The sequence below is a fragment of the Lissotriton helveticus genome, chromosome 10 (assembly GCF_964261635.1).
Source record: "Lissotriton helveticus chromosome 10, aLisHel1.1, whole genome shotgun sequence".
Taxonomy (NCBI): domain Eukaryota; kingdom Metazoa; phylum Chordata; class Amphibia; order Caudata; family Salamandridae; genus Lissotriton; species Lissotriton helveticus.
The window spans coordinates 157,107,351-157,134,826 of NC_136071.1; the positions used below are offsets into that span (position 1 = coordinate 157,107,351).

At 45.8% G+C, this 27,476-nt stretch overlaps 1 protein-coding gene across 2 annotated transcripts in view; it reads right to left on the bottom strand.

The window, feature by feature from the left end:
• Window positions 1-27,476, bottom strand: part of IQCE (IQ motif containing E) — a 313,633-nt gene that overhangs the window by 234,146 nt on the left and 52,011 nt on the right. For both annotated transcript variants that reach the window (XM_078664993.1, XM_078664994.1), the window contains 4 exons: window positions 15,507-15,552; window positions 7,092-7,238; window positions 4,978-5,109; window positions 2,761-2,831 (listed from right to left, as the gene is read on the bottom strand). In XM_078664993.1, the coding sequence (XP_078521119.1) occupies window positions 2,761-2,831; window positions 4,978-5,109; window positions 7,092-7,238; window positions 15,507-15,552 (396 nt within the window). The remainder of the gene's footprint in view (window positions 1-2,760; window positions 2,832-4,977; window positions 5,110-7,091; window positions 7,239-15,506; window positions 15,553-27,476) is intronic.

Below are 27,476 nucleotides of genomic sequence, written 5' to 3' on the forward strand. Positions count from 1 at the left end.
ACTATCCTGGCTTTCGTGTATCAGTTCTCACATAGATTTTTAAAAGTGTGTGAGAAGGTGTTGTCATGGCATAAGTGACAACAGTAGCTCGAGAATCTGAGATAGAGCTTCACTCAGTTATAGGGCTCCCAGACCTTTTTTATCTGTCTTGTATACTTTATGCAATACTATACATCATTGGTGAATAACAATACCATACATGTGTAAAGTAAACATGAAGCACTGGTACATTATTGTAAAAATACGTAGTAATAATGGAACCTAAGCTCAACACTATATTATTTTAAAAAACAAGAGGAATACTCATGTCTCATGTCAGTAGTAGCTCTGGCCTAAATATGAATTATTAGGGTACACCAACACCTTGTACAGGAATTGATTGTTTTAGGCCTGGTTAGCACCTTGGAGGGCTAACTCATGTTAGGGCCTGGCCCTCGTACTGCAAACCCCACTTGTTATAAAGCCGAAGGTAGTTCCTGATTAAATCACTATAATTTGTGAGGTGGCAGGCATTTTAATTATGTTTGTGCCAACTTCAATTGGAATCATTGATTGTGAAGAGCCATGAGACGCCAAATAAACTTTTTGCAAATAATGTGAGCGAGTAATAGAGCTACAGGGATCAATGAGAATGAAATGTATGCCAATGGTTTTTTTCTGGTCCACATTTTCAACTTCCTTCCCCTTAAATTAAATTATTTCATGCAAAAAATCTACCAGGATATCTGCCATCAGTGAAATGCCTTGCATGAGTGGCACTAAAAGAAGATCTAGGAATAGCTCTACAGGAAGGGTAAGAAAGTCTTTCAGACATTTTACTGCAGCAGACTCCTCCTTGTGGCTGCAGCAGGTGGATAATGTAAACATTTGTCATTTACTGTACTAGACACATACTAGGGTGGACAAAAGGCCAGATCTTATTTTTTTTATTAGGACAATCTTCAATTTGCCCAGGCCTGTTGTCCTCCAAACTTAGATTACCACAGCCCTAAAATCCACTGTTTAAGTTGGTAATATACACAGAGAGCCTCAGTCGAAGAAGGAGGCCGTCAGCAATGCTTTGAAAACACCATAAAGAACAATAATTTCCTCAAAGGTAATAAGGAATTTTCAACATCAGTGAAAGACCCTTTGCAGAAGGAAGTATAGCTGCCTAAAACAGCATTTTATTCCTGCCTCGCCAGTGACCCTATTCAGATTTATTTGAAGCATCCTTCTAAGGGATTAGGGACCTGTTGGAGGAGTATGGATATATCGGAAATTAAGGGTGTACTCTTCCTAATGGCATTACATTCTGCAGCTTCTCTTCTTGAGAGGTTCCCTTCAAAGCTCTGAAAAAAGCAGACAAAGGCATCTCATGGAACTCTGACTTTATTGCAGAGGATGGACTTTTCAATTTCTTACATATCAAGGCATATCAAGCCGGGTCTGGTGGCTTTGTGGACTAATGCATCCACTGTAGGGGCCTGTGTTTGGACCCACTAGGATTTGAACCTGTGACCATGAAGTCACTCAGCTTTTCATCTTTCTGAGGTTTATAAAATGAGTACCGCTGAGTGGGAAACTATAAACATCTGTTTATTACCACCAAGATATAAATGCGCTTTACAAATACACGTTATGTTATTGTGATTGCCCCTGATGGTCATGAGCATTTACAGGATGTACAAACCTTATATAACACTTTGTTTGTGGTCTGTAAGTGTACCTAACTATATTTTGCATTATCAGACTTGTTTTTCTGCTTGAGTGGAAGGGAACTCTCAATATTGAGTGAAAAAAACTAGAGCTGTGTGCTGAGCTTGCACAGGGTGTATTCTTACACTACCAAGTCAAGCCTGAACGGAAACAGTACCGGGGCGGCTCCTCCGCTAAGGTTGAGGAGCATTTGACCACGAATTTCCAGCACTTTGAAAAAGGAATAATAAAATGATAACGTGCTGGTATTATCATTTTATTTTTCAATGCTGAGGCAGTTCAGCGGGGATGGGCTGCTGACAGAGCAGGGGGGAGGAGTGGTTGGGCCACTTTCTAAGTGCGCATGACGGTTTGCCTGTAGGCTGTTTGGCATGTTCTCCATCGGGCTGTAATGCACAGCCTAGGTGGAGAACATGGACAGCCTACCAGTCCCTGTCTGAGCACCGAACAACGGCGCTTAGACCAATCACAATGCTTCTGTCATGGTGACCGCAGCATCGTGATTGGCTTAAAGGAGTCAGGGAGGTTGTGTGGTTACGGTTCACACAGAAGCAGAGGAGAGGAGAGGCGGCGGTTGGCTAGTATTCTTTAAAATGCCCCCTCCCCTTCCCCCGCCCTGATACTACTGCCCAGAAACATCCATCACTGAACAGTATCACATTTCCATCTACTGCACATAATTTGGGGTCTTTCTCTTCTGTCCCACCTATAATCCCAAAAGGAATATTACCTCATTGAATTCCATGTTCCAGCAAGATAAAAATAGTGCAGTACAAGAAATACACACTAATATCATCTGCATAGAGGCACAAGAACTCCAAATTAATATTTTTGTACTACAAGCACCCCATACAGAAATTAAATACTGGCACACTTCAAGAGTTAAATAACGAGGTTGGCCTTGGAAAAACTCTGCATCTGTTCCAAATAGCTTATACTATGTCTATTTTAAGACTGGGTAATGTATTGCTTATTTGACCAACCAATGCAACAGTCCATACAGGCTAGAGTGCTTATGAAATTCATCTAAACTACAGGTAAAGAATTAGCAGCACACAGTACCTTCTTCAGCTCAATAATTTCATCATACATGTCTTCCTTCTCTTTATAGTCCGGAGTTCCTGGGATGTAACCTTAGGAAATGGGATTAAGATGATTTTGAGACCAGACATGGTACCATGACAAAGGGAGAGTCATTATCAATCAAACAATCATTGACAAAGCAGAAAGTGCTGGTTCTGCATAGTCAAAAGTAAGTTCTCTAGCTTCAATATTACACAGTGGTGGGAAACAAAGACCTCTTTTCCTCACACAAATATGCTATACAACAGGGTTTCCAACAGGTTGACGCAAGCTACCAGTAGCTCTCTGGCTACATCTGAGTAGCTCGCACATAATAATTACCCGTCAACTGGCTTCACAAAAGGCAGCTGCCAAAATGCTACAGTAGCACAGTAAGACACAGTGCGCAACTTTCTGTGGGGCATGGGAAGCTGAAAATGCAGGGCCATGTAGCCCAGACGCTTTTGAAAAATTCATTGTTTCTTTTCTTTCACTTCTCTTCCATTTTCTATTTTTGCTACTTCTTTGTCTCCTTTTTTTGCTTTCTTTATCTCCTTTTCTTCCATCTATCTTTCTATGTTTTGTTTGATACTATTTTTTTCTTCTGCTTCCCTTTGCACTTTCTCCAATTTTTTGTTAATGTTATTTCTCACTCTCATTCCTTTCTTTCTTCTTTCTCAACTTCTATTCTTTGTCTCTTCTTATTGTCTCCTGTCTTTTTACATTTCTTGTCTTTTCTTAAAATTTTCTTTCCTTTTCACCTTTCTTTTTCTACTTCTTTCCATTTTCTTCTAGCATTACCTCCTGCCAACTCACTTTATCCTCCTTTCATGATTTCCTTTCACCTTATTTTTTCTTTCTTACACTGCTTTTTTCTTTACTTGTACTCCTTTTCTGCACTCTTTTTTTCAAACATGTTCTTTCCTGGTTTTAGTCTTACCTTTTTCTACCTCTTTCTATTTTCCTTCTTCCTCTGCTTTCACTTCTTCCTCTGTTTCTTTTACTCATTTTTGCTCTCTGCTTGTATTGGTTCTTCTTTGTTTACCTTCTGTTCCTTTTTTCTTACTTTCTTTCCCTTTTTTATTCTCGTTCTCTATGCTAATCTGCCATCTCTCATTCTCTCCTTTGTTTCTCTTGGCCTCTTTCTTTCTTCCTCCTTTTTGTCTTTCATCCTCCCTCTTTCTCCTTTCCTCTCTCACCCCACATTTCTTTCTATCCCTTTCTCTATATTTAATTCCCCTTCCTAACTGCTTTTATGTTTTTTGTATCCTCTTCTCTTTCTCCATCTTTTACATGCTTTGTCTTTCCTTCTATCGCAATTTGTTCTTCCTAGTCTTAGTTTCTCTTTCTCGTTTTGGTCCCCTCTCCCTTTTTCTTCCTCACATTTCCTTTTCCTCCTTCAACTTCCTTTTATTTTTTCCTGTCCTTCCTTTCTTCTTCTCCTCCCTTGTCTTCAATTCGTAATTGCTTTATTTCGGTCTGTCTTTCTGAAACCTAAGGAGTGCCTAATTCCAAATCTCTGCATATGTTATTTTGCGTGTCGTTATTGTCTGACTGATGCACACTGTGCAGGTCACTGCTGAGATACGTTTACTCGTAGATTGGTAAAGTCTGGATGTACTTTGAAAAATGTATCATTGCTAAAGGTCCTTCAGGCCTAACTCTTAAAATGAACAGTGTCATCTCATGTATTGCACAATAATGAAGAAACAAGTTTAAATTAGGCTCTCGCCTCTCAGGGTGATTAATAAACAAGGTACAAGACTGATCATTGAGGACCGGTCATGTTAACATTTGCTATGTGGTTCGAGTGCCAGTTATGCTGTATGACCAAAGGAGGTTGACTGGAATACTCTAGTGTGGATGTTTAAGTTACATGGACTTTATATACCATTATCTAACACTCAAATATTAGGCGGTAGCTCATGATGCTTTTTAGCCACCAGAATCAGTTTTCACTACAGAAATGTTTGGAGACCCCCGTTACACAGACATAGTACAGCAGCATACAGACAAGAAGCAATACAAATTTGATTTACAAACACACACGGCACAATAGCAGGGTGAACAACACATGTAGATATACGGACAGAAGGTTGGAATTGTTAAGACCAAATCAATGCAATGTCTTTCAACTGAAGATAACCCAGTAGATAAGCTATATTTTTACAAGGTTATTATTGGCTCCTCTTTCAATTTAAAAAAATGTTATGTTACCATTGCTAGCTGAACGAGAGTATTTCGGCTTCTTCATGCCAAGGGCATCCTTAAGATACTCTGGGGTGCTGCTGGAGGAGCGAATCCAAGACTGTCCGGTGTCCATGTTGGATTTCAGAGGCTGATTCAGACCTGGGAGGAAGAGAACAAAGATGGATATTTATAATCAAGTGCTGATGCTGGACACAATGGTATGTAAATGGTTCCAGCTCCTGCATACTAAAACCATCCGTAAACCTGTGACGCCATGAACTTGAAATGCTAACACCTCTTTACTCTGCCAGACCACCCATTTCTATTTGTTTCTTACAATTGCTGAACATAAAAGCATAAACCACCAGTCCTTCAGAAAACCAGACACAAATAGAAATCTAATGTTAATACCTGGTACTGATACTGTCTACGCCATGCTACCAACAGTGCAGATTCCAATTTATTTGCTTTGCTGGCACTTCCCTGTGTTGTCCAGTGGACAAGGGACTTCGGGGGACCGTATGCCAGACCAGAGGCGGGCACTGTTCTGAGTACACAAGTTGACATCTCAGATCTGCTTTCTGATCATCACCAAAAGATAGAATGTCCTTCTAAAGCAAAGGTGGTATGATAAATGATTCTTATGTGTAAAGTGTGCAGCATCACTCCGTGTCTGTAAGAGGTATCATATGCAGAAGATGGACAACCACATTGCATTCAGGTGCCTGTGAAATGACCATCCATTGCATACTTAACCCTGGCTGTATAGCATCATTTGGGTGCAACTAGAAGCCCTTGAATGTGAGAATACATTACAATGTTCTCAATAAATAATTTATTGGCATTTATGTGCATATTGCATTCATTAGTGGGACAAAACAAAGTCAGAAGGCTTTTAGCTATCAACATATTCAATGGAATTAATTAATCTAAGACAACAGAAGACAATGATTTGAAGGTGAAAGGTTCACAACAGAGACAGGTTCCATAATGAGCTGGAGTGAGGTGATCATCCTGCCAAAGCACAAAATACTATTTCCTCTCCATGTTGTATTTCTAGACTTAATACACTATTGCAAGGAATGTGCCTCATTGCAATTCTGAAATGTGTTATCCAAGGACTCCAGATATTGACTTGCATCAACCTCTAGCACAATAAATGTGTGTGTCCATCCACATACATCTGTCCATGCCAGAATCCAATATCCTACCATGGGTGACTTTTTTTTCTCTAAATTCCTTTACAGTGTGGCACCTCAGCTCATATTTACCAACATCTCAGACCCCGTGACAAGGGCCAAATCTTCTGTCAAACTGAGGAGCGCAAACCTAAGAATTAAGGTCAGTCACCAGCCCACAAACGTTGACAAGACACCTGAAAACACCATTGAGAAGAGCTGGACTGTCATGTACCCCCATACAGAACACAGAGCGTCCCAATACTCCATGAGGCACCTGGGACAGATGGGTGTCTGTGCTTCGTTTTCCATAGTCTGCTCTAAGTGAATTATGTGAATATTTGTGAAACCCAGACCCCATCAAACATAGACATAGCATTTACACTGAGATGCCCTGAGAACATCCAGCCTGAAACAAAGTAGCCAGACTGCAAAAAAAACAATCAGGGACCTTGTGTGTGGTTCGGTTTGGTGGTTATACAACAGTAAATTTCACTTTCTGAGCTACCAGCAAGTGTGGTCTAAATACCACACATAATCCAAGAATACGGTTACCAATGCCCATTTATTCTATTATTGAATAGGCAGACCTAGGCAGATGTTCTGGTTAATGCTGCCAACAGAAGCAAATGTGGACGAACAGTTACAAGGGACCCAACAGATATTTCCTTAGTCAGCTCTCTGCAAAATGATCCAGATTGGAATAAGTAGTAAGAGGCCCTTTACTATTCTCTCTGTGTGATATGGCCCAAAGAAAGACGACTGTAAATAAAAAAATGATTTTTTTTAAATGTACTTGAAGTTCCAGCTTTCAACCCACACAAAAATACCAGCATACACATGATAATTACATTTTAATTGTTAAAAAGAGCATTTAACACTCATCTTTCCACATAGGGAGTTAAATACCACAACTTCAAGACCTTATCGGAGACAGAAATACACATGCAATTCCGTTCTTACCACTTCTTTGCTTTAGAGATGACAGCCACAGATTTCTCGGCATTTTGGTCATAGGATTTTCCGTATGCTTGTGTCCTGTTCCTTTCAGGGACCTCCACACCATAGACTTTTTAGGATGCATACCGGTGCTGGAGAGGTACGGAGACTCTGAAAGGTTAATGCAGCATACATACACCATTAGTGCAAATTTATTGGAGTTATTTACAACAGTAATCAAAGAAAACTGTAATTCAACTGCACCAGCGACAAAACGTACATTCACATCTTAAATGTATATTTTCTTGTTGGGTGTGCCATTAAATAATTAATAACATTTGTAAGGTGGTCCGCATGTTTACTGGGTTTCTTGACAGTGCACTGTCAAAGGAATCTATGTTGTGCTGGTTTGTTTTACAATGCGTTAGGTTATGTGTGATGTTGAGTTTGCTTATAGGGAAGTCTATCAAACCTTTGGCTACTACCACACATGTTTCTAGGTGGTGAAGTCCTGCACTTGCAATAGTAAAGAGGAGAGGATGCTGGGAATGCTAGGGAAAGAGCCAAGCCTCAACAATCTGATGACGGTTGATGTGTCCCTCAAAGGAAAGCGAGTCCAGCGGGTGGCATCCAGGAGTCATCAGTTCACGTTCTCAATGTTAGTGCAGGGAAACACATAACATCTGAACATACGGAAAACAGACTGCAATACAATGCTCCATTTAGAATAAATGTAAGTAGTCGATAGCATAATGAATGAGAAGACTGCTGAAAATCAGCTAATTGAAAATGATTTCCCAGCCATCCTAGGTGGGAGTCTATGGGCAAAGATGTAACTGCTTACACAACACTGGCTTGATATATTATGATTATAGAAGGGAGAATGTAATTTCTTTATAATCATGTTAGTTTTTTGTCTTAGCAGAGGTGTATTCTTTGCCAGTGGAAGTTCCAAAATGTAGACCCTCCACTGCAACAACAACAAAAAAACACACACAGAGCAGATGCATCTACATGAAATGTTCTTCCACCCCCAGATTAATAACTCTGTTTCGGCTTACCACTTTCAGAAAACAAATCGAAAACACTTGTATTCAGACAATTCCTAACCTAGTATCAACTTGACAAAACAGGCTGCCCCACTGAGCATTTCACCCTCTTGAAGACTGCCACTTGGCGTGCTCCGAATATGAGCCACCTCATTTGAATGAAACCCTTTTGTTCTTTGGAAAGAGCCCCAATCCCTATTGCTCCAGGGATACTATACAAGTGCCAAAATAAACAGCTAAATAAACAAACAACCAAAACAATAAAAATTTATTTTCACTTCTAATAGGGTATTTTAAGCGCGTAGTGATGTCACAAAGTGCTTTAAGGCAGCATAGAGCAGGAGAGTAGTCATCCTATCAGAAACTGGAAGAGTAGAAACACGCTGCCCAAGAAAAAATCCTTGAATAAAATACACACTTCTGCTTCATCCAGCACACAGAGACTTTGCCTAGTGTCTACACGCCATCATCTTTACGATTACCTCAGGAAGGCGTTTGATGCCCCATCTACATAGCAGTAGCAGCGCCGTACAGACAAAGTGTTGCAATCGAAGAAAGATCCTCGGTAGGCAGGTAGCGTAGGTCTTATGATGAAGTTTATTTGAAGGTAAAAGTCTTAGTTACAAGTTACAGGTGTAATATTAATGATCCACCAGGAAAAGCCTCCTACTGCTCAGTCCACTCTCTGCAGCTCATCTCTCCAGGCATACATAAACATTCTATGACATCACACACTGGCTGAGGAGCAGGTATAAGGGAACTAGGTAGAGAGAGCGCATTATACATAAATCAGGATATAACACATTTCCCCCTAAGAAAATATTAATAATAAATAATGGATATCTTTCAATCCTCACCGGACAAAGTAAGCACAGTGTGTCTTTCAACCCTCACTACATCAGAAGGCAACGAGTATCTTTCAACCCTTGCTCATCCTTGCAGAAGCACAATATATAACTTTAGAACCTACCCACAATCATGCACAACAAAATGGGTATCTTTCAACCACACTCACGTATCAGTAGGCAAAGGGTATCTTCCAACTCTTGCTTATCCTTGTACCACAGGATACTACATAAACTTAATACCACTCATCTCTAAAGAAATTACCTTCTCGCTCTACACTGTATATCACCGAGGAATTCTGCATGTGCGCACACGCACACACACACACACACACACACTCCTGCATTCACAATTTCAACATGGCATTCATAAAATTCAACAAGGTATGGCAGAAACAAGTTTAACATTCATGCTCTGAAAAATAGAAGGCCTACTCTCCCCTCTACTATAAATACGCAACAGCGCTTACATGCATGCTTTAATAAAAATATACTGGCAACTCACATTTCATAAAACTGCACAAAAACAATTATATAACATGACAGGTATTGAAATACTGAACATCGCAATAAGAGAATTCGATTGACAATCACAATTCTAACAACAATTACTGCAAGCGAGTCAAGTCCTCCACCCCAGTGAGTAACTCATCATCTGAACACATTTCCAAAACACCAGCATAGTACAGTATCTTACAGGCAGTCCTGTATAAAAGACACTGGTGGGGCTTCCAGGGTGTTTCTCCTCCCTTAGGCATCAATCTTCTTCCTCTTAGTTCCTTGCAGACTTCATCTTTCCCTTTAATCTCCTTTCACACATAGGTTAGTTTCCAACTAGTCACCATTGTTGCAATCAATGAAAGATCCTCAGTAGGCAGGTAACGTAGGCTTTATGATGACGTATATTAGAAGGTAATAGTCCAAGTTAAAAGTTACAGGTGGTATATCAATGCGTCACCAGGAGCAGCATCCTGTTGTTTAGCCCACTTGCTCCAACTGATCTCTCCAGCAATGCATAAACATTCTATGACATCATACACACACACACACACTGGCTGAGCATCATGTGTAAGAGAACTAGGGAGAGAGAGTGCTGTATACCCAAATACAGATATAACACAAGGTCTGTGGTGACCATCGTCTCAGGCTTCAGCCTTCCTCACAGCACAGACTGAAACAGCAGTATGTTGAGCTGGGTTTCACAGGTGACTATTGAGATTATTCTTAGGCGTTTCCCAACGTAAAAAAATAAAATGAAAACATCAGTATGAAAATACCTTAAATAGGCAGGATCCCTTCCCAAACTGATTGCTTAGATTTACTTTTAAGTCATTTATTTACTTTTTCTTTCAGCCAAGATCCTGGTAATTCTTCATGCCAAAGAAGATGTTTTTGTTACCTGGAAACACCCCACGGTTGCCTCCCGAAGTTGATACACTTCGCTAATCGTGGATTTTTTTTATCAAATACAAAAAAAACTAGGGGCTGTTAGTTTTGGAGTTTACACTGCAAGTTTCCATACAAACTTTCCAATGTGCAAAAAGTCTTCTGGACTAAAAAGCTATCACTGGTTGAAGGTCCCAAACATGACACAGCCCACTCAGCATCTCATGTGGTAGCAGGAGGAGAAAGACCACAGTTGAGGCAGTAGGCCAGATATAATAAGGAATAAAATACCCACAGCCATTAATAAAAATAATTCACCTTGACTAAAAAGCCATCAGTGATTGAAAGTCCCAAACATGACACAGCCCACTCAGCCTCTCATGTGGTAGCAGGAGGAGAACGACAGCTGTTGAGACAGTAGGTCAGATATAATAAGGAATAAAATATCCACAGCGATCAACAAAAAGGATATCACAATTCACTGCTGAGTTCTGTGATCAATTAAAGACATTCAGCCTCTATTCTCATGCTTCTATATGATCTTTGACCACTTTGGGGATTTGTAAGATACTTAAAGTGTATGGATGGGCACATACTTTTCCTTCGACCATAATTTATATTATGAAGAGGTTTGCTTTCATCTTCTTTTCACATTACCATACTTTGAGTCTTGAATTATATAAATGTATAGGCTCTGCTATTTTAATTCAAACAAATGCTGGATGCCACTGACAAAATCCACTGACTTGTGGATAGACCGAACTAAATACAATGACATTGCCTATGATTCAAAGATGTGGTGACAAATAATAATTTTCAGGCGCAAACTAATGCGTTGCGAAAGGATTTGGGTAAGCATACCGCTTTTTCCTGTGCTTCAGTGTCAGCAAAGAGAAGCTAGAGATGAGCACTTGATTATACCAATGCTTTTTTTGTAGCTCTGGGTGGGTGGACAGAAATCTGCTAGCTGGACTCTCAGAGTGTGAGAAAGAAGCCCCACAGAGCAATGGGGGGTGCGCTGGAGTGCAGGTGAAGGGCAGAAGCAGCCCCTGGTAGCATCGCAAGGTGCAAATAAAACAGTTTGCTTGGTGCTCGAAGGGAGCAGGAGCATCGGAGGACTGATGGGGGGACTCAAGGTGGGGCTAAGTAAGCACATAAGGAGAGCCCATGGCTCCCCGGATAAAATATATATAACTAAACCAATATAAAACAAATTCATGGCAAGGTGTGTGTGCACTACGATTTAGGTACTTTATAAGCACAAAATGCAGAGGGGTGATAAAAACAGTGATGGACAACCCCTAAGGTCAAAGCTTAAAGCCAGCTGAAAGAGGCTGTCCAAAAGCCCATTTCTGGATCTATATGCATGCATGTGTATGTTGTGTAACAACATGAGCGTTGTCTGTAGGCATGACCTAAAAAGACACTAAGGCAGCCATTAGTTTTTTTTATAAACATTATTTTTGGCAGTTAACATAAAATATACACATGCTCAGTATGCCACACAGACTATATGCTCTTAGGCGACAATAGCAAAATTCCAATTTAATTGTAAGGTGCTACATGTCATCAAATAGGTTCCAGAAAGCAAGAAAACATCACAATAAACAAACTGTGCATTTTCCTTTTTTTTTTTTATGGAAGCGAATACAACTATTAACATGCACCGGCAATGCCAACAAGTACCACTCATGATTCCAGATACAGAACTATTGGCTTTGCTAATGGTGTCTTGCAAAGGGTTTTGTTTATAACAAACAGCACAAGATGTGCAATTTGCAAGTGCACACAAAGCTCCTATCTTGGAATGAGGTCTGTTTTTAAGAAAACATATTTCAAGGTGGTTGCTGTGAGCACATGGCAACTATCTAGGTACAGGTTTTGCTAGGATCAAAAAGCGCTGTAAGATGTGGCCCTATGTGCATCCATGCACACACACAGGTGGCCATCTTTTAATAATTTCAAAACTATTGACAAATGGTCGCCTGCCAATACCAGTGGCTGTGTAAGAGAACCAAGTGGTGGTAGGTGGAGGGGGAAGTGACTAATGAAAACACAGTGAGGCTGAAATGCTCCTTGGGCGCATGGAACAGAGAGGCAAAAACCATAGAATCATGAGCAACGGGTGGAACCAAAGCCCACTAAGCCTATATTGAACACAACAGTCTGTCAAGAGAGAGCTAAACCTTCGCCAAGTGAGATTAAAAATGGAACCAGACAGTGGATTACCTCAACCGGACACGGTCAATAATATTCCTTACATAAAGTGTTCTGTTGTGAAATAGGAACTGTTCCATAGATAACAATTTCAAAAAAGATATCACAATACATTTAATGAAGAACATTTAATATGGAGACTCTTCACAATACTAGAGTAAAAGTATGGGACAAAATGCAGACTTTTACAGAGAACTAAAGAGGAATCAATATACAGAGTGAAACATATAGGGGCTATAGTTTCTGTAATCTAAGTAAACAAATCTAGAATATCTTGAATCAACACTAGCACATACTTAATCTTATGATGTTTTTAGAGGCAATCAATGACTTGTCTGTATGAAAAATTATTTAGCATACTTCCTAACACAAAGAAGCAAACTGGCACATATCTTTCTGGGGCCCAGTAAACCAGATGTTGCTTGTTGCATTACCATATCCGGTGGATTATAGACTTGTGGAAGAGGCCATACTTTTAAACAAAGTCTGTACAGAAGAAGAACTTTAAAACTAGCAATAAAAAATACTTTAACTTACTCATAAATTGCAATACTTTTTGTAGTTTATTCTCTAAACTGACCTGCTTATCCCATGTATGTTGAAAACTGCATAATGATTAGTGTCTCTGAATGACCAATCAATATCACGAACAATTATCATGCACATCTAGTAACTACTCATTTTAAAGAATGTAACTCTTCATATTCTACCAATCTGTTCTCAGTGGTTCTACTTTGGACTAAAAACATCTTTGAAGACGAAAGGTAAATTTAGCATTAAGATTATCCACCTATTAACTTAGATCCTAGTGAGAAAACCTCCCATTCCTTCTTAGAAAAATATTTAGCAATGAATATGGATTGCATTTGAAGACCGATTCAGAAGGATGACTCAAAGCCGCAGAAACTGATCTCAACAGCCACTCATCTCAACATGGGTAGAAACTTTACTCTTTCCTAGTGCCTAGAGCACGGCCATACATCTGGAGAAGAGTGTGGGACTGACTTGAAATAATATTGAGGATTAGCCAACAACAAACCCTTAGACTTACATGGGAATCAGCAAACTGTTTATGGTGGAGGGGTTGGACATTCATGGGGGGGTTGGCTGCAAGGCCTGACCACAGACCTGGCCCTGGCACCAACCCTTTCCACACATGGTCAAATGCCGTACTCAGAGTGGGGTTGGCCACAGTTGCATCGTAATAAGATAATATTGTAAGTTTGATGCACTGCTTGTGACCTCACATAATAAGTCATTGAATGACATATTAAATCTACAGCCGTGCAGGTTATACTTACCGAAGGTACGTATAAATGGTGAATGTGAGGCATTTGTTTGTTTTATAAGGGTAGTTTTTTGTTCCTTTTAGAAACCATGTACATCTCCAATTTAACCGCAGTTTATTTCAGTGAATTTCAACGTTTTTTTTTAAGCACCAGTTAAAATCTTACTACTTGATGTATTACTCCAATTTAACCTTTGTTTTCCACAGTGAGTATATAGCTATACTCCTTTTTACAGATGTGCAGTGCAATATACTATTTACTCCATTGCTCAGTGCGGACGGGGCCATGATTTGCAGTTGGTGAATCTTTGAGTAGGTTCATCAACAATGGTAATACATAGAATATTACCTCCGCATATCTGCATTCGAGGTTTATGCCACGCTATTCTTTCATGTGCAGTACTAGTAAACAATTTTAAAATCATAGCCAGATCACATGGAGCTAAAAATCCAAGCTGAGCGATCAAATCAAAATAACCAAGCTTTGTGAATCTTGGTCGAGCTGTATTCCTCTGTCAAATGACCCACGAATGTATGTTGTGAGATAATCATACACCAGTTATGTTTTATGGAGGTAACAATATGGAATTTGACCAGAAGGGTGGCCATGAAGGTGTAAACGGAACATTTACAAACTCGAGAGTCAAACTATTCCAGTACAATGTCGTTCATCAAGTGTTCCTCTCCCTGATTATGCTACTTTCTATTTACTCAGTGCGTTCCTTCTCCTGTCCCTGATGTGCCTGTCAGGGTGTGGCCTTTATTCATATGCTCTGGGCGTGCCCCATTTTATATATATATATACTAGTGGAGTCCTTAAATACAGTCATGGGGTGGTCTATACCAAGGGATGTTGGTCAAGGCCTGTTGAGAATGATACCGGCTCATGGGGAAAAATAAAGTTGATCATTAGGTTAATCCTCCTACATTTGGTACTCGCTAAGAGGCGAGTAGCTATCAGATGGTTGTCTCTTATAGCCCCGAAAGTGGCTAGCTGAGGGATATGGCAGTGGACGAGGAGTGTCATATGTGGAGATATCATACAGACAATAAGCTAGTGGACGATCTGCAGGCATGTGTGGTGCTGCTTGCCAAGCTCCTCGTGTCCCCAGATGCCCTGCCTCGATGAATGAGGGAGGCTTGAAAGATAAGGGGGGGGGACAGTTATATGATTATGGGTCTGTGCTTATGGTATACTGTCTTTGTTCATGATTATGCAGGCCCAAAACCTCAACTCACCCTTGCAATGTGCTTTTTCCTTTGAGCGGTTTGTGTCATAGCTAATTGTTCAGATGGAGCGGCGTGGGGTGGGTGGGGGTATTGTTCTTGTATTTCTCTTTGAACTGCATACTGTGTTATGACAACACTGTTGTTCTTAAATGGCAATTAAAACTTATACAAAAAATAAGGCATTTGACCTTTACACTGTAGTAAGAAATAAATACACATGCGCACCTGAGTTAATTAGTACACTTGTTACAAATAACACATGTTAGTTGGTCACATTCATTTTCACTAACGTGATTTAAAGACAGTGGATGAGAAATGCATGTGCTATTCTAAGCCATGATTACAATATTACCTTTCATCCAACCCTCAGCACAGATGGATTCTTTAGGGAACAGCATTGGATGTTTAGTTAATTCACACTTACTTGGTGATCTAGGAGGCTTCTGTGAACTTTTTTTCTTCTTTGGTCTCTGAAAAATAAAGATGTTGAGACAATCCTTATAGATAATGCAAAAAGATTCTGTTGGCTGTTCACACTGTCACTGCTGCTTTTGCTTTGGAGAGGTACATTTGTGACAAAAAATATATAGATGTCCCATCCATTGTTACAACTACCAAAGAGCTCAGTTTTTGCGTGACCATGAATATGAACGGTGTTTGTGAACATGATTCAAGGACATCAGTCTAGCCATACACTGAAACAACAGTGTGAAGGGTAGTAGGTAAAATGAATGTTAGATGTAATATTTTTCCCCCCAAATGCATTATCTGTATATAGTGTCAGTGTAGTAAGTGGAGAAATGGTTGTGTTTATGGTACAGAACTCTTCGTCCCTCTATACGCCTTGTATTTTTGTCAAAGGGGGTCGCTAATTGGTATCGGGACACTCCAGTTAGCCAATAACAACAAAGTATGGCTGTCCAGAAAACCCAGTAGCGGGAGGAAACTATTTAAGTTAAAGAGGCTGTGTGGAATGAATATCAAGTCTCAATTAATTTTTGGCTTTTAAAGCTCTTTCAGTGTGCTACTTTTGAGATTCAAGGACGCATCAGTAGGGACTACTAAACATACATGAAAAAATATCCAAAATGTTCTTCTCCAATACTAAGCGATAATAATGATGTAAAGAGGAATATTAGTTGTAAGCAAACAAAAAAACTAGAACTTGAGATGTTTGACATTTCTGATGACTCAAGAACCAAGCCTTGAGTTGGACAGACAATCAGGAAACTTAATTCAGAGCTCTTCACTTCACTGTGTACTGAATAGAAGGTCACTGAATAATCTGGAAAATATACTCTGGGATCTTTATTATGATCTACAAGAACACAGATCAGAAATGTCCTAGCCTGCTCTCACAACTTTACCAGAGATTTGCTGCATAATGTACAAGGATCCAGCTCACAGTTATGAGGTGGTGGTGCAAAAGAATCATAAAAAGTATAAGAGAACCCTAGCCTCAGACTTAGAGTGTGAAGACAACGGAGGTTGTGACTTGCTAGAAAAATGTTTATGACTACACCCATTCATGGAAGTTAATTTCCTGAGGAGCCATTCAAACCTGGTTGGGAACTGCACTGATCTAATCATGGGCGCTATTATCTCTGGAAATACATCGGTCTCGCCTGACAAGTTAAGTGGGAGGGCAGTGGATTGAGTCAGTAGTGAACCTAAAGTTTTATAGATATGCAAGGGAAGATTTGTTGGTGAAGCAGGATAGCATCAAAGTACCATGAAGTAAGTGATTGAGAGTATTCTGGTTCCTTTAAGAGGATACTTATTATTGAGAAAGTTTATACAGAAATGTGAGAGAAATGGTAGCATTTTGTATAGACGTCTTGAAGTGCCCTGCTTATGTGTCCTCATGTGACAGGCACCCATTCTGATGAAGCAATATTCCTTGTAATGTGGAAAACAATGTCCTCTGAACTTTTTTTTTTTTACTTGTTTTTTATTGTTGCATTAGCAGGCATAAGGTTGGAGGAATCATCTGCTGGCGCGGCATCAACATTCAGCCGCGGTCAGCCAATCACGCAACTTTTCTGCATATAAAACTAGGCAATGTGGCATTTCTTCCATTGAATAACACAGGCTTCTCAAATTGGTAAGTGAGCAGGGATGCAGGCAGGGAACACCACCTGGGGGGACAAAGAGGAACAGGAGTCGTAGAAGTCCCTGCTGTGGAGGTCGTTGGGGCAGGGCCCGTGCAGGTCGTATAGTGGTGGTGTCGTGCAACTGGGGGGACAAAACTGTGGGGGGGAGCATGGTGGCAATAGCAGGAGCGTCGCTAGAAGGGACGGGAGTCGGGCGATGGGCTACGTGAGGGATTCACAATATCCATGCACGTTGTGGCAGTGCAGTCAGTAGGCGAGGTCGTCCCATGCGTGGGGCAGCCGGGCGGTCGGTGTGGGGGGGGGGGGGGGTCACAATGTCTCTAAGAGGGCGCGTGGCATCGGGACCTGGCACTGGCAGTACGGGAATCAGCTAGGAGTCGTGGGTGCGCCCGGACGGGCGGGCGGGGGGGGGGGGAGAATGGGGGGTAGGTGTGGGTGGGGCACTAGCGCGCAGGGATTGCCGGAAGCTGTGGAGGAGCATGGCCCAGTCCATCGAAATGGGATGCTTACGTGCGCCCTTAGCTTCTTCCTCTCGGAGGGCATCTTCCTCGGCTGCCGCCCACTTACAAACCGCCCCCGACCAAGCCGCTATGGGGGGGCCCTCCGGGGATCGCCAATGCATAGCTATGCAGCGGTTCGCCAGTAGGAGTGCTAGGGACACAAAGCGCCTGTGATCTGGGGCCCGTTTGGTAATGTGAAAGATGCCCAGCGCACTAGCCTCCCAGGAGGTCAGGGTCGTGAGGCCTGTGAGTTCCGTCAGTGTGTCATGCACCGTCCGCCACAGAGAGTGGAGGGTGGGGCAGCTCCAGAACATGTGTCGAAAGTCCGCAGTGGAGGAATGACATCTAGGGCACAGGAACGTTGTCGTGGGGTAGAACCGTTGCAGTCGCGCTGGCGTAAGGTATGCCCTGTGTAGTATGAAATATTGAATGTTTTTGGAGCGGGCGTTCCTAGAGACTCGTTTTGGGGCCTCGAGTGCCTTGGTCCATTCCGAGTCATGTAAAGCACGTCCGAAATCTTCCTCCCACTTGGCCCATAGGGTCGCCAGTGCGGCTAGCGAGAGTTCTTGAACCGATTTATAGAGCCAAGTGACTAAGTGTCGCCCCACACCCATGAGTAGGGTAGTGTGTATGACTGGATGCGTGTCTGGTTCGCCGGACTGGAGATTGTGGTAGGGACGAAAGCCCTCAAGCAACTGTCGGTGTTTGAGGAATTGACCTGGGGGGAGCGCGTACTCGGCGGTCAGCCGGTCGAACGACTTCATCTGGCCGTCCTCAAAAAGCGACTCCATTTCCGTGATGCCGCAGCGAGTCCACTCGGCCAACATAGGAGCTGAGAAATAGAGTTCCCGTCTGGGGCAGCCAACCAGTGGCAGCAACGGGGAGTACGGAACTCTCCTGGGGGAGATCCGATGGACCCGCATCATGCATTGACGCGCTATCGCAACCTGGAGGGGATATGTACGCCGTGGTTTGGTGCCCGGAAGGAGAAGACGGAGAAGCTCCGGGTTTGTAATTCTACCAGTCCGGGTACCGGTTTCCTGGGTGTATCGGTCCGCAGTCCAATATGATAACCATTGGAGCTGCGCCGCTAAGAAATATGATTCGAAGGAGGGAGCTCCCAGCCCCCCTTGTGTCGTGGGGAGTTGGATGGTTTTCAAGGCCACTCTGTGCCGGCCCGAGCCCCAGACCAGGCTGCTTAGGAGAGAGTTGAGGTCTCGGAAGAAGGACTTCGGCGGTATCACCGGTAGGTTGGTGAAATGGTAGAGGAGCCGGGGAAGCATCACCATTTTGGCCAGTGCTATCCGTCCTATCGGGGCGAGCGGGAGCTTGGTCCAGAAGGTGACTGTCTGGCAGAGGCTAGCCAGCATCCTGCGGTGATTCCCATCAAAGATGTCGGCCGGGGAGTGGTAAAGACGGACGCCGAGGTATCAGGGGGCCTCAGCGGACCATGCGAGCCTGTGAGTCCCCAGTTGAATGTCTCGGGCGGTAACTCGGGGTGAAAGGGGTAGATCATGGATTTGTCCCAATTCACTCGAAGTCCCGAGGCATCGGCAAATTCGGTAAGCGCCACTGCTATGGGAGCAAGATCTATCTCAATGTCTCGGACGTAGATGAGAAGGTCATCCGCGTACATCGAAACGCAGTGCGTGATGTCCGCAAGCGGAATGCCCCAGAGTGCTCCCTCCTGCCGCAATCTGATCGCCAGTGGCTCGACGGCCAAGGCAAAGAGAAGAGGCGACAGGGGGCACCCCTGTCTAGTGCCCCGACGGACCTCGAATGCGGGCGAAATGTATTTCCCAATTTTTACACGCGACGTCAAATCGGTGTACAAGAGGCGTGTATATGCTGTAAGTCTTGGGCCTATGTTGAGTCGGTGTATGACCCAGAAAAGGTATGGCCAGGTGACGGTGTCGAACGCCTTCTCTAGATCTAATATGAGGCAGGCGGCGCGAGGGAACCTGTCTCGCACCTGGTCCTGGACATGAAAGACCCGGCGGATGTTCTGTGAGGTATTTCTCCCCGGAACGAAGCCACATTGGTCAGGATGGACCACTGGGCATATGATCTGGGCGTACCTGTCAGCCAGGATCTTCCCCAGGATCTTACAATCCGCAGATAGAAGCGTGATGGGGCGATATGAGCCCATGAGGTGCGGGTCTCTGTGAGGCTTTGGGAAGGTGACAATCACCGACTCGCGCAATGAACGGGGGAGCACTCCTGCATCGAGTGCAGCTGCAAACACCTGGGTCAGGCGAGGGATCACCAGGGGGGAAAATGTCTGGTAGTATTTTAGTGGGAAGCCGTCCAGGCCCGGCGCCTTGTTACGAGACAAGGCCCGTAGCGCCTGTGCGATATCTGAGGGTGCTATTTTGGCGTCGAGCGTGCGCTTGTCGGCATCCGAGATCGTGGGTAATGACAGCGGGTCAAGGAAGTGGCCCACAGACAGAGAGGAGTGTGTTGGGGCGCCGTACACCCGTGCGTAATAGCAGTGGAACGCCAAGAGGATATCAGCTTGGGACTGGACCAATGTCCCTTCCGGGTTGATAATGTCTGTGATTGGTTTGTTCTCGGTGTCTTGCCTCGCCATCCAGGCCAGTAACGCACCCGTTTTGTCTCGGTCCTTGTGGACTCTGGCGGCATAGGCTCTAAAATTGTATTTCCTAAGGTCGGCACAGGCCTCCTGGTATGTGGACTTTGCCTAATCTATGCGTGCGGCGTGTTCTACCGAATCATCAGTTTGTTTAGTGAGTGCAGCTAGGCGTTGTTCCGTGGCTGTGAGTGTCTGTTCCAACGTGCGACGGACCCCTGCGATCTGTTTGATGCATTCTCCCCGCGCCACCACCTTGAAAGCATCCCACTCCACCAGTGCCGACGTCGCCGTGTTTGCATTGTGCGAAAAATATTCTTGTATACTGCGTTGGTGTGAGTCCCTGAACACCTGATCCGTCAGGCAGTCCTTAGGAAGCCGCCAAGAGGGAACGGGTGGGTGTGGGGGGCGCCAGGACAGGCGTAGTATATGGGCGTCATGGTCTGAGACGACCCGGCCCAGGTAGTCCGAAAAGACCAGTGTAGGGAGGATCGGTGCAGAGCATAAGAATCTGTCCAGCCGGACTCGGAGGTTGTGGGGTATGGAGTGGAAGGAATATATGCGTGCCTGGGGGTATAAGTGTCGCCAAGCATCGGTGAGTGCCCAGTGTGCCGTCCAAGCTCTGAAGAGTTCCGCTTGCCGGGGGATTGGAGAACGTGCAGGGGGGAGGTGTGAGCGGTCTAGCAAAGGGTCTAACGTGCAGTTGTAATCCCCCCCTAAGACCCAGGGGACGTCAGTGAACTGGGCTAACACTCCCGTGAGGTGATCCCAAAACTTATCTTGCTCCGTATTGGGGGCGTAAATGCTTCATATAAAGATCCCCTGACCGTCTAGTAGACCCTCCAGTAGCGTATATCTGCCGTCTTTGTCCACCACCCGTCTAAGTTCTCGGAAAGGGGTCCCTGGTCGAACCCATATCAAGGCGCCGCGCGCAAATGCTGAATATGTCGTGGCGCAGAGGGTCCCCCGCCATTTGGACTGTAACCGGCTTAATTCAGTAGCATTAATGTGCGTCTCTTGTAAGAGAGCAATATTAGACGACATGCGCTTTATGTAGGAGTAGACAGAATATCGTTTGCTGGGCGTGTGAAGGCCTCGTACATTGAGCGTGAGGATGCTAACATCCGGTCGTGAGGTCGTCATGACTATGGAATCGTGTGTGTGAATCTAGCCCCCTTGTAATCCCCGAGGGAGTGTGGTTGTGAGTCTCGTGTGAGCTCCTGCGTGCCGTGCTTCCATAGGTACGATGAGGGAACTGTCGGGAATAAACAGGTAAAAACCAAAGGTGGGAAACAGTCCCAATACAAGGGATATATCACCGGGGGTGGCATATCCAAACCAAGAGTCCCACTAGGGAAGAAATTAAGCAAAATTCAGCGGGGGCGGCGGCGTGTGTTGTCGCTGGGCTGTGCGCCGATCGGGCTTCTGTAGGAGAAGTATCGATCGCACGTGTGCACACACATTCAATCCATCATGTAACCATTGGCTCACAAACAACACAAAGAGCGAACATTGTAAGAGGATACAGCAGTACGTATGTCTCTGTTCAGGAAGTGGTTCCAGGCTGTTCAATCAGGATAGCGTCCATCTCGTGCGTAACAAGAAGAGGGGAAGAGATCGGGCCAAACCCCGACATAGTTCCGTCGCTGTCTCTGTCTTTCTCAGGGGTGAATAGGTGCGGTTGGCGTTCAAGGTCCGGAGCCAGGGGGGAGAGGTGCAGATCCGTCACCGCCTTCAGTGCGTCTCGTCGCTCCTTCATGATCTGCGTGAGATCGGGTGAGCCCGATGGGGAGGAGGCCTGACTTTTGGACGAGCCCGTTTGGGTGCGCTTCGTACCTCGTTTTCTGGGTCGACGCTGATCACTAGTTTGTTCTCTTGGGGGCCTGGCTTTGGGGATCAGCGGGCAGTGGAATTCAGCCCAGTCCTGTGCCTCATCCGCGTTGGTGAAGAAAAGGGCCTTTCCTTTGTGCAGCACCTTGAGGCGAGCCGGAAACAGCAGAGAGTATTGCACATCGTTCGCATGGAGGCGCCTTTTAACGTCCAGAAAGGTGGACCTCTGTTGTGGGACCTCTCGGGCATAGTCCGGAAACACCATGACTCACTGGTCTTCCACCTGCAAGGGGCCCGCTATTCGGGCCGCTCGGAGCACCGCATCTCGGTCTCGGAAGTGTAGGAACTTGGCTAGCATGGGGCGTGGAGGGAGACCCGGTTTAGGCGCCCGGGCGGGGACCCTATGTGCCCTTTCGATGGAGAAGAACGCCGACCGCTCCGACTCTGGGGTGAAAGATCTTGTCCAAGACTCCATATAGGTCAGAGGATCCGAGTTCTCGATTCCCTCCGGTAGCCCCAGGACGCGAATGTTGCATCTCCTCGAGCGCCCCTCTAAATCCACTGTACGTTCCTCGAGGGTCGCCACCCGGCGTAGGATGTCCTGCATGTCCGTCGCTTGAGTCTTCACCTTGGGCAGTAACTCGGCGGCAACCCGCTCACCCTCTTTCACTCTGTCCGCCAATTTACGATGATCATTGCGGATCAGGCTGATGTCAGTCGTCAGGACTCCCAATCGTTCTTCCATCGAGAGTCTGGATAGTTCAATAGCTGCCAACACCTGATCCAGTTTCGCTGACAGCGTGGGGTCGGTGGGTGGGGTATTGCTCTGTGTCCAGGCCCTTGTTTGTGGCATGTTCTCGAGGGCCGTTTCCGGGACGGTGGCCGCCTGCTGGCCTCTCGGCTTCCCCATGGGATCGACGGGATGGGCCTTGTACCGCCACGTAGTTGGAGGGGAGAGCAGGAGTCAGAAAACAGGTTACCTGGGTGATAGTTGGCCTGTATGGGCCAGTCATACAGCCTGCACTGGTGCGGGGGTGAGGCAGAGACTCCTGTAGTGCTGTGTTCACGGCTCCTCGGCGTGGCAGGCAGCAGAAGAGTCCGTTAGTAGCGGAAGTTGCGGGTGCCCCTCGGTGTGGTCAAGCGACTGCGCAAGCACAATAGATGGCGCCCGGGGGATGAAGACCAGGAGGGTCCGGAGCGGGTCGACGGCCTGTGGAGACTGATGGCTCCGATGTGTTGCAGAGTCCCGTCCCCTCCGCAGGGTGAGCGGTGAGGTAATGGCGGCCCAGGGGATATGCTGGAGGGTTCGGGGGTGTCCCCGGTGTGTTGGAGTGCCCTTAGTGGTATCCAGGTACCGCCCGGCTCGTCGCGGGGCCCCCGGGGGCCCCAGGGATTGCGGTAGTGATGAGGTGGTGAGGGGGCCCCCCTCACAGTGGCGCCTGCAGGCGTGCCGCGGCTGGCCGGTGACTAGGTAGGAGGCCGGTCGCACTTCACCCCCCTCGAGGTAGAGAACAGCACCCGGCAGGGTTTGCGGGCGACGGGCGCCTGTGAGGTTGTGGCGGAGATGAGGAGTCCTCGTCGCGGAGCGTCACCGCCGCCTCCCTGGGGGTCTCGCCACCGCCGGCATCATGAGGAGGCCCGCGCCGGGCCTGGCTGCCGAGTCCCACCAGGCGCCATTTTAGGGTCAGGCAGTCCGCGTCAGGAGTGCTCAGGCCTCTGTGCTCCCACGGTCAGGGGGGGAAGGTGTTGGGCTATCCTCGGGGGGCCCCCAGGGGAGGCCTGGGGCCGTTGGGGCGGTGATGTCGGGGATCCCCAGGGGGGGGGGGGCCGAAATAGAGCAGACACTCACCGTCGCTGGAAGCTCCACAGGCGCTGGGAAGTCCGGGCGCCGCACTGGCGGTGTGGTTGGAAACGTCCCTCAGTCCACGGTGGCCCGGCAGGTACCTGGCCGGGCGGGAGTGCCGGTGGGGCGAAGCCCCGGGTTGGCGGCCGCCATCTTGCGCATCAGGACGCGCTCTCAGGGGTGAGCCCAGTGGTCAGTAGCTCCCCGGGAGTGAGCCGTGTCGCCCGGACAGGTGCTTCGCCACTCCGGGCTGTGCGGATGGTCCTTGGGATTCCGATCCTGACGCGAGGATGTATCTGCGCCGAGTTCAGGGGACTGGAGACGAGGCCGCCATCTTGCGATTCCGTCCACCGCTCAGGCAGACTCAGCGCCCCTATTCGGCGCCGCGCTGTTGCGGCGGTCGTTGTGTCCGGGAAAGATGCCCCCGGTGTGTCTGCAGCCGCCGGTGAGTTTTTGTGTTGGCGGAGGCTCCCAGCGATTCCCAGGAACGGGCAGGATGCAAGCCCGATCGCGGAGCCTCAGCAACACACAGCCGCCATCGTGGCTTGCTAAGCCACGCCCCTCCACAATGTCCTCTGAACTTGATGTATTGTTTGGATTCCAGAGGTTTTGTGCTACAATCTGCCACTAAGGAGATGGCTTTAAGACCAAAGGGCTATTTGTTGGGGTTGATAAGTTGGAATGCACCTCAGTAAGTATAAGGGAAGCTCAGGCACCTACCAGCTCGCTGGATTCTGTTCTGATAAGGCATCTGGTGTTCAGTCTCTGATATGTATGAGCCATTCTTTTTCTAGGTCATGGCAAGCTATCTGTGTCATCTGTGTGTTTTTTATTTTTACAAAATTATGAATCGACAGCTTTTTCCTCTGATTTTAGTGCTTAAAGGTTGACTTGGGCTTCAACTCGCCAGACCAGTCCGTCCAGCCAGGTGCTTGCCTGACACAGAAGACTCCACGTATTCCATCAGCTTTTGTATGCCTGCGGCCTCTATCACCAGAGCTCAAATGCTCTTTATGAGCTAGAAAAAAGGTAAAACACCTGAAACCACGGTGTTTACTGTGTATAACACAGAATTGTGACCTTGAAATACTGAGTGCTTACCTGTTCTTCAGTGAAAAAGTACTGGGCAACCAGTGTGAATTTGTCAATTCTAGAAACAGATACATCAGATTCTTTTTTCACTATGAGGTGAAGTATAATTTTTGTGCCAGGAGAAAACTACCGGCAGCAATAGGTCTATAATACAATCTCCCTTCATTACGGCTACCCCTAATAATCTATAAAAAAAAAACCTCATCCCAACTAAGTACTGAGTCTCCAGTTCTATGTTTATTTTGGCTGCCATAGACATGAGGCTTGTGAATGTCTTCTCATGTGTTTTGATGGGGCTGCAGTGGTTAATAGGGTTGACTCCACAGAGGCCCTTCACTGCCTCTCACAGGACATGATCTACAATTCAACAAATGCAAGACAGGTTTATTGCCTAGCCAACTCCATTGAACAGGGCTCGGATAGCTGCAATACAGAGAAACTGAAGGCTCAGTTGGCCAAGCCGAAGGATCAGAATGTAGAGGAAGCCATACAAGCAAGAATGAACTAAGGAGATTAGTTCTCACGCCTGTGCACTAACTTCAGTAAGTGTAAACAGAAGCACTGCCCAGAAATGGGAGCATAATTAGATTTCAATATGTTTTTTCCTTAACATTACTTCTTTTTGCGCTTCAGTGTAGTCCAACAAAAAGAAAACATTGGTACTGACAAAGTCCCTGAGGCCCGACTCAATCTTCTATACGGCCCGACTCCATCTTGGCTACTTGGAAGTTGCCATCTTTCCCAATTTATGGAGAATCATTGTCACGTCTGCCATTAAACGCTAATTTTGCCTTACCTTATCTTTCAAAGACCTGTGAAAACATCATGCCATTAGATTGATGACACAGATAGAACTATCAATGGCTGATTTATCTTGGTCAATTGCCTACTTTCCATCATGGCATGGGTATTTAAGAACACATACAGACCTATAACAAAAATAGTTCAGACTGACCTGAAGTCCTTTTTAACTTATATACTGAGAAGGAAACGTCTGTGATGCATACGTTGATGCAAATAATCTATGTCAGACATTCTTAAACTTATGCCATAAATTCCAATTTCTGATGAGATTCAGTATATAAGAATCCCCACTTGACTGGAGAGATGGTCTCCTTTACTGCCGGCACACTTTGCACTTCTCATAGGTTACATCTCGTCTGAAGCGGATTGTAACGGGGTGGGAGCGGTAACCTCTGTCGATTGGATCGCGGACTATGCCTCACCTCCTTCCCCTCAGAATGATTGGGACAGCCGTCCGCTGCTTACTGACCCCGGAAACTAAATGAAGGAGGGCGCCTTTAACTGGGCCTTCAGCGGAGATGTTACCACGCCCCCACATGACGTCAGAGGACCCGGACTGGACAAATGCCCGGAAGCCCTCTATTCGGGGTGTGTCGACACCCAGGAGGAAGCGGAGCGGAGGACGGAAGACGGGAGTAGGAGCGAAGAAGACGGCGAGTGGTGGAACGTACGTGGAGAGGACGGAGGAGAGAGAGAGGAGGACTGTGGAGCACCAGGAGGCCAACGACCCGGTGAACCGCCGTGCCACACTCCCGAGGGAGGAGTGTGGCTGTCACAGGTACGGCCGCGTTGGGCAGCCTGGGTCGGGAGTAAGGAGGCCCGTGTTTAATACTGTATATATTCCTGCCTTTTCCCTTCCCAAGTCCCACAAACCTACTACCCTCCTTCCCTCCCTTTCATTCCTAGAGCACAGAGCACTGTAAATACTGGTATAGCACTGGAGTTCCCTCACAGTCACTCGGTCCCCGTGGTGCAACCTATTACCAGGTAATTAAATTGACGGCATCCCTCTGTTGGTTTCTCTCTTTTCGGGGCGGAGCCGGAGCAGTAGAAGAGACATCCACTGGCGTGCTGGCTCTAGAAGAAGACCGTATCATCCCTGGGGTGGAGTGAAAGAGGAGGTCCACGACATCCTCGGCCAGAACGGACACCACCACTGACCGGGCAGACTTTGCAAGGGAGAGGTTGACATTCAGGACTCGTAAAACCTTTATCCGAATAAAACCCTCCTTACGCAGACAAAGTTTCCAGCCTGTTCATAATTCCCCGATTGAAAGTCTCCAGCCTGGTCACACCCCCACGCTACAATTGGTGTCAGAAGTGGGATCTGCCCCCTCCATCTAGACATCCCAGATGGATCAGGTTATTCAACACCTGATAGAGGGGCAACAGAAGCTGGAGTGGGCTATCAGCCAGCAGATATCGACTGCAGATGCCGATAGGAACCTTTTCAGGAATACCATCACAGCCCAGATTGAAGGTCTGCAAAAAGTGGTACAGAGCCCCAGCGGCCCATTACCAGTGGAAAGGAGGAACTTCGCACCCCATCCCGCTGGGGTTGCTCTACAAAAGTATGTGCAGGGAGAGGACCCTGATGCATTTCTCACCAACTTTGAAAGGG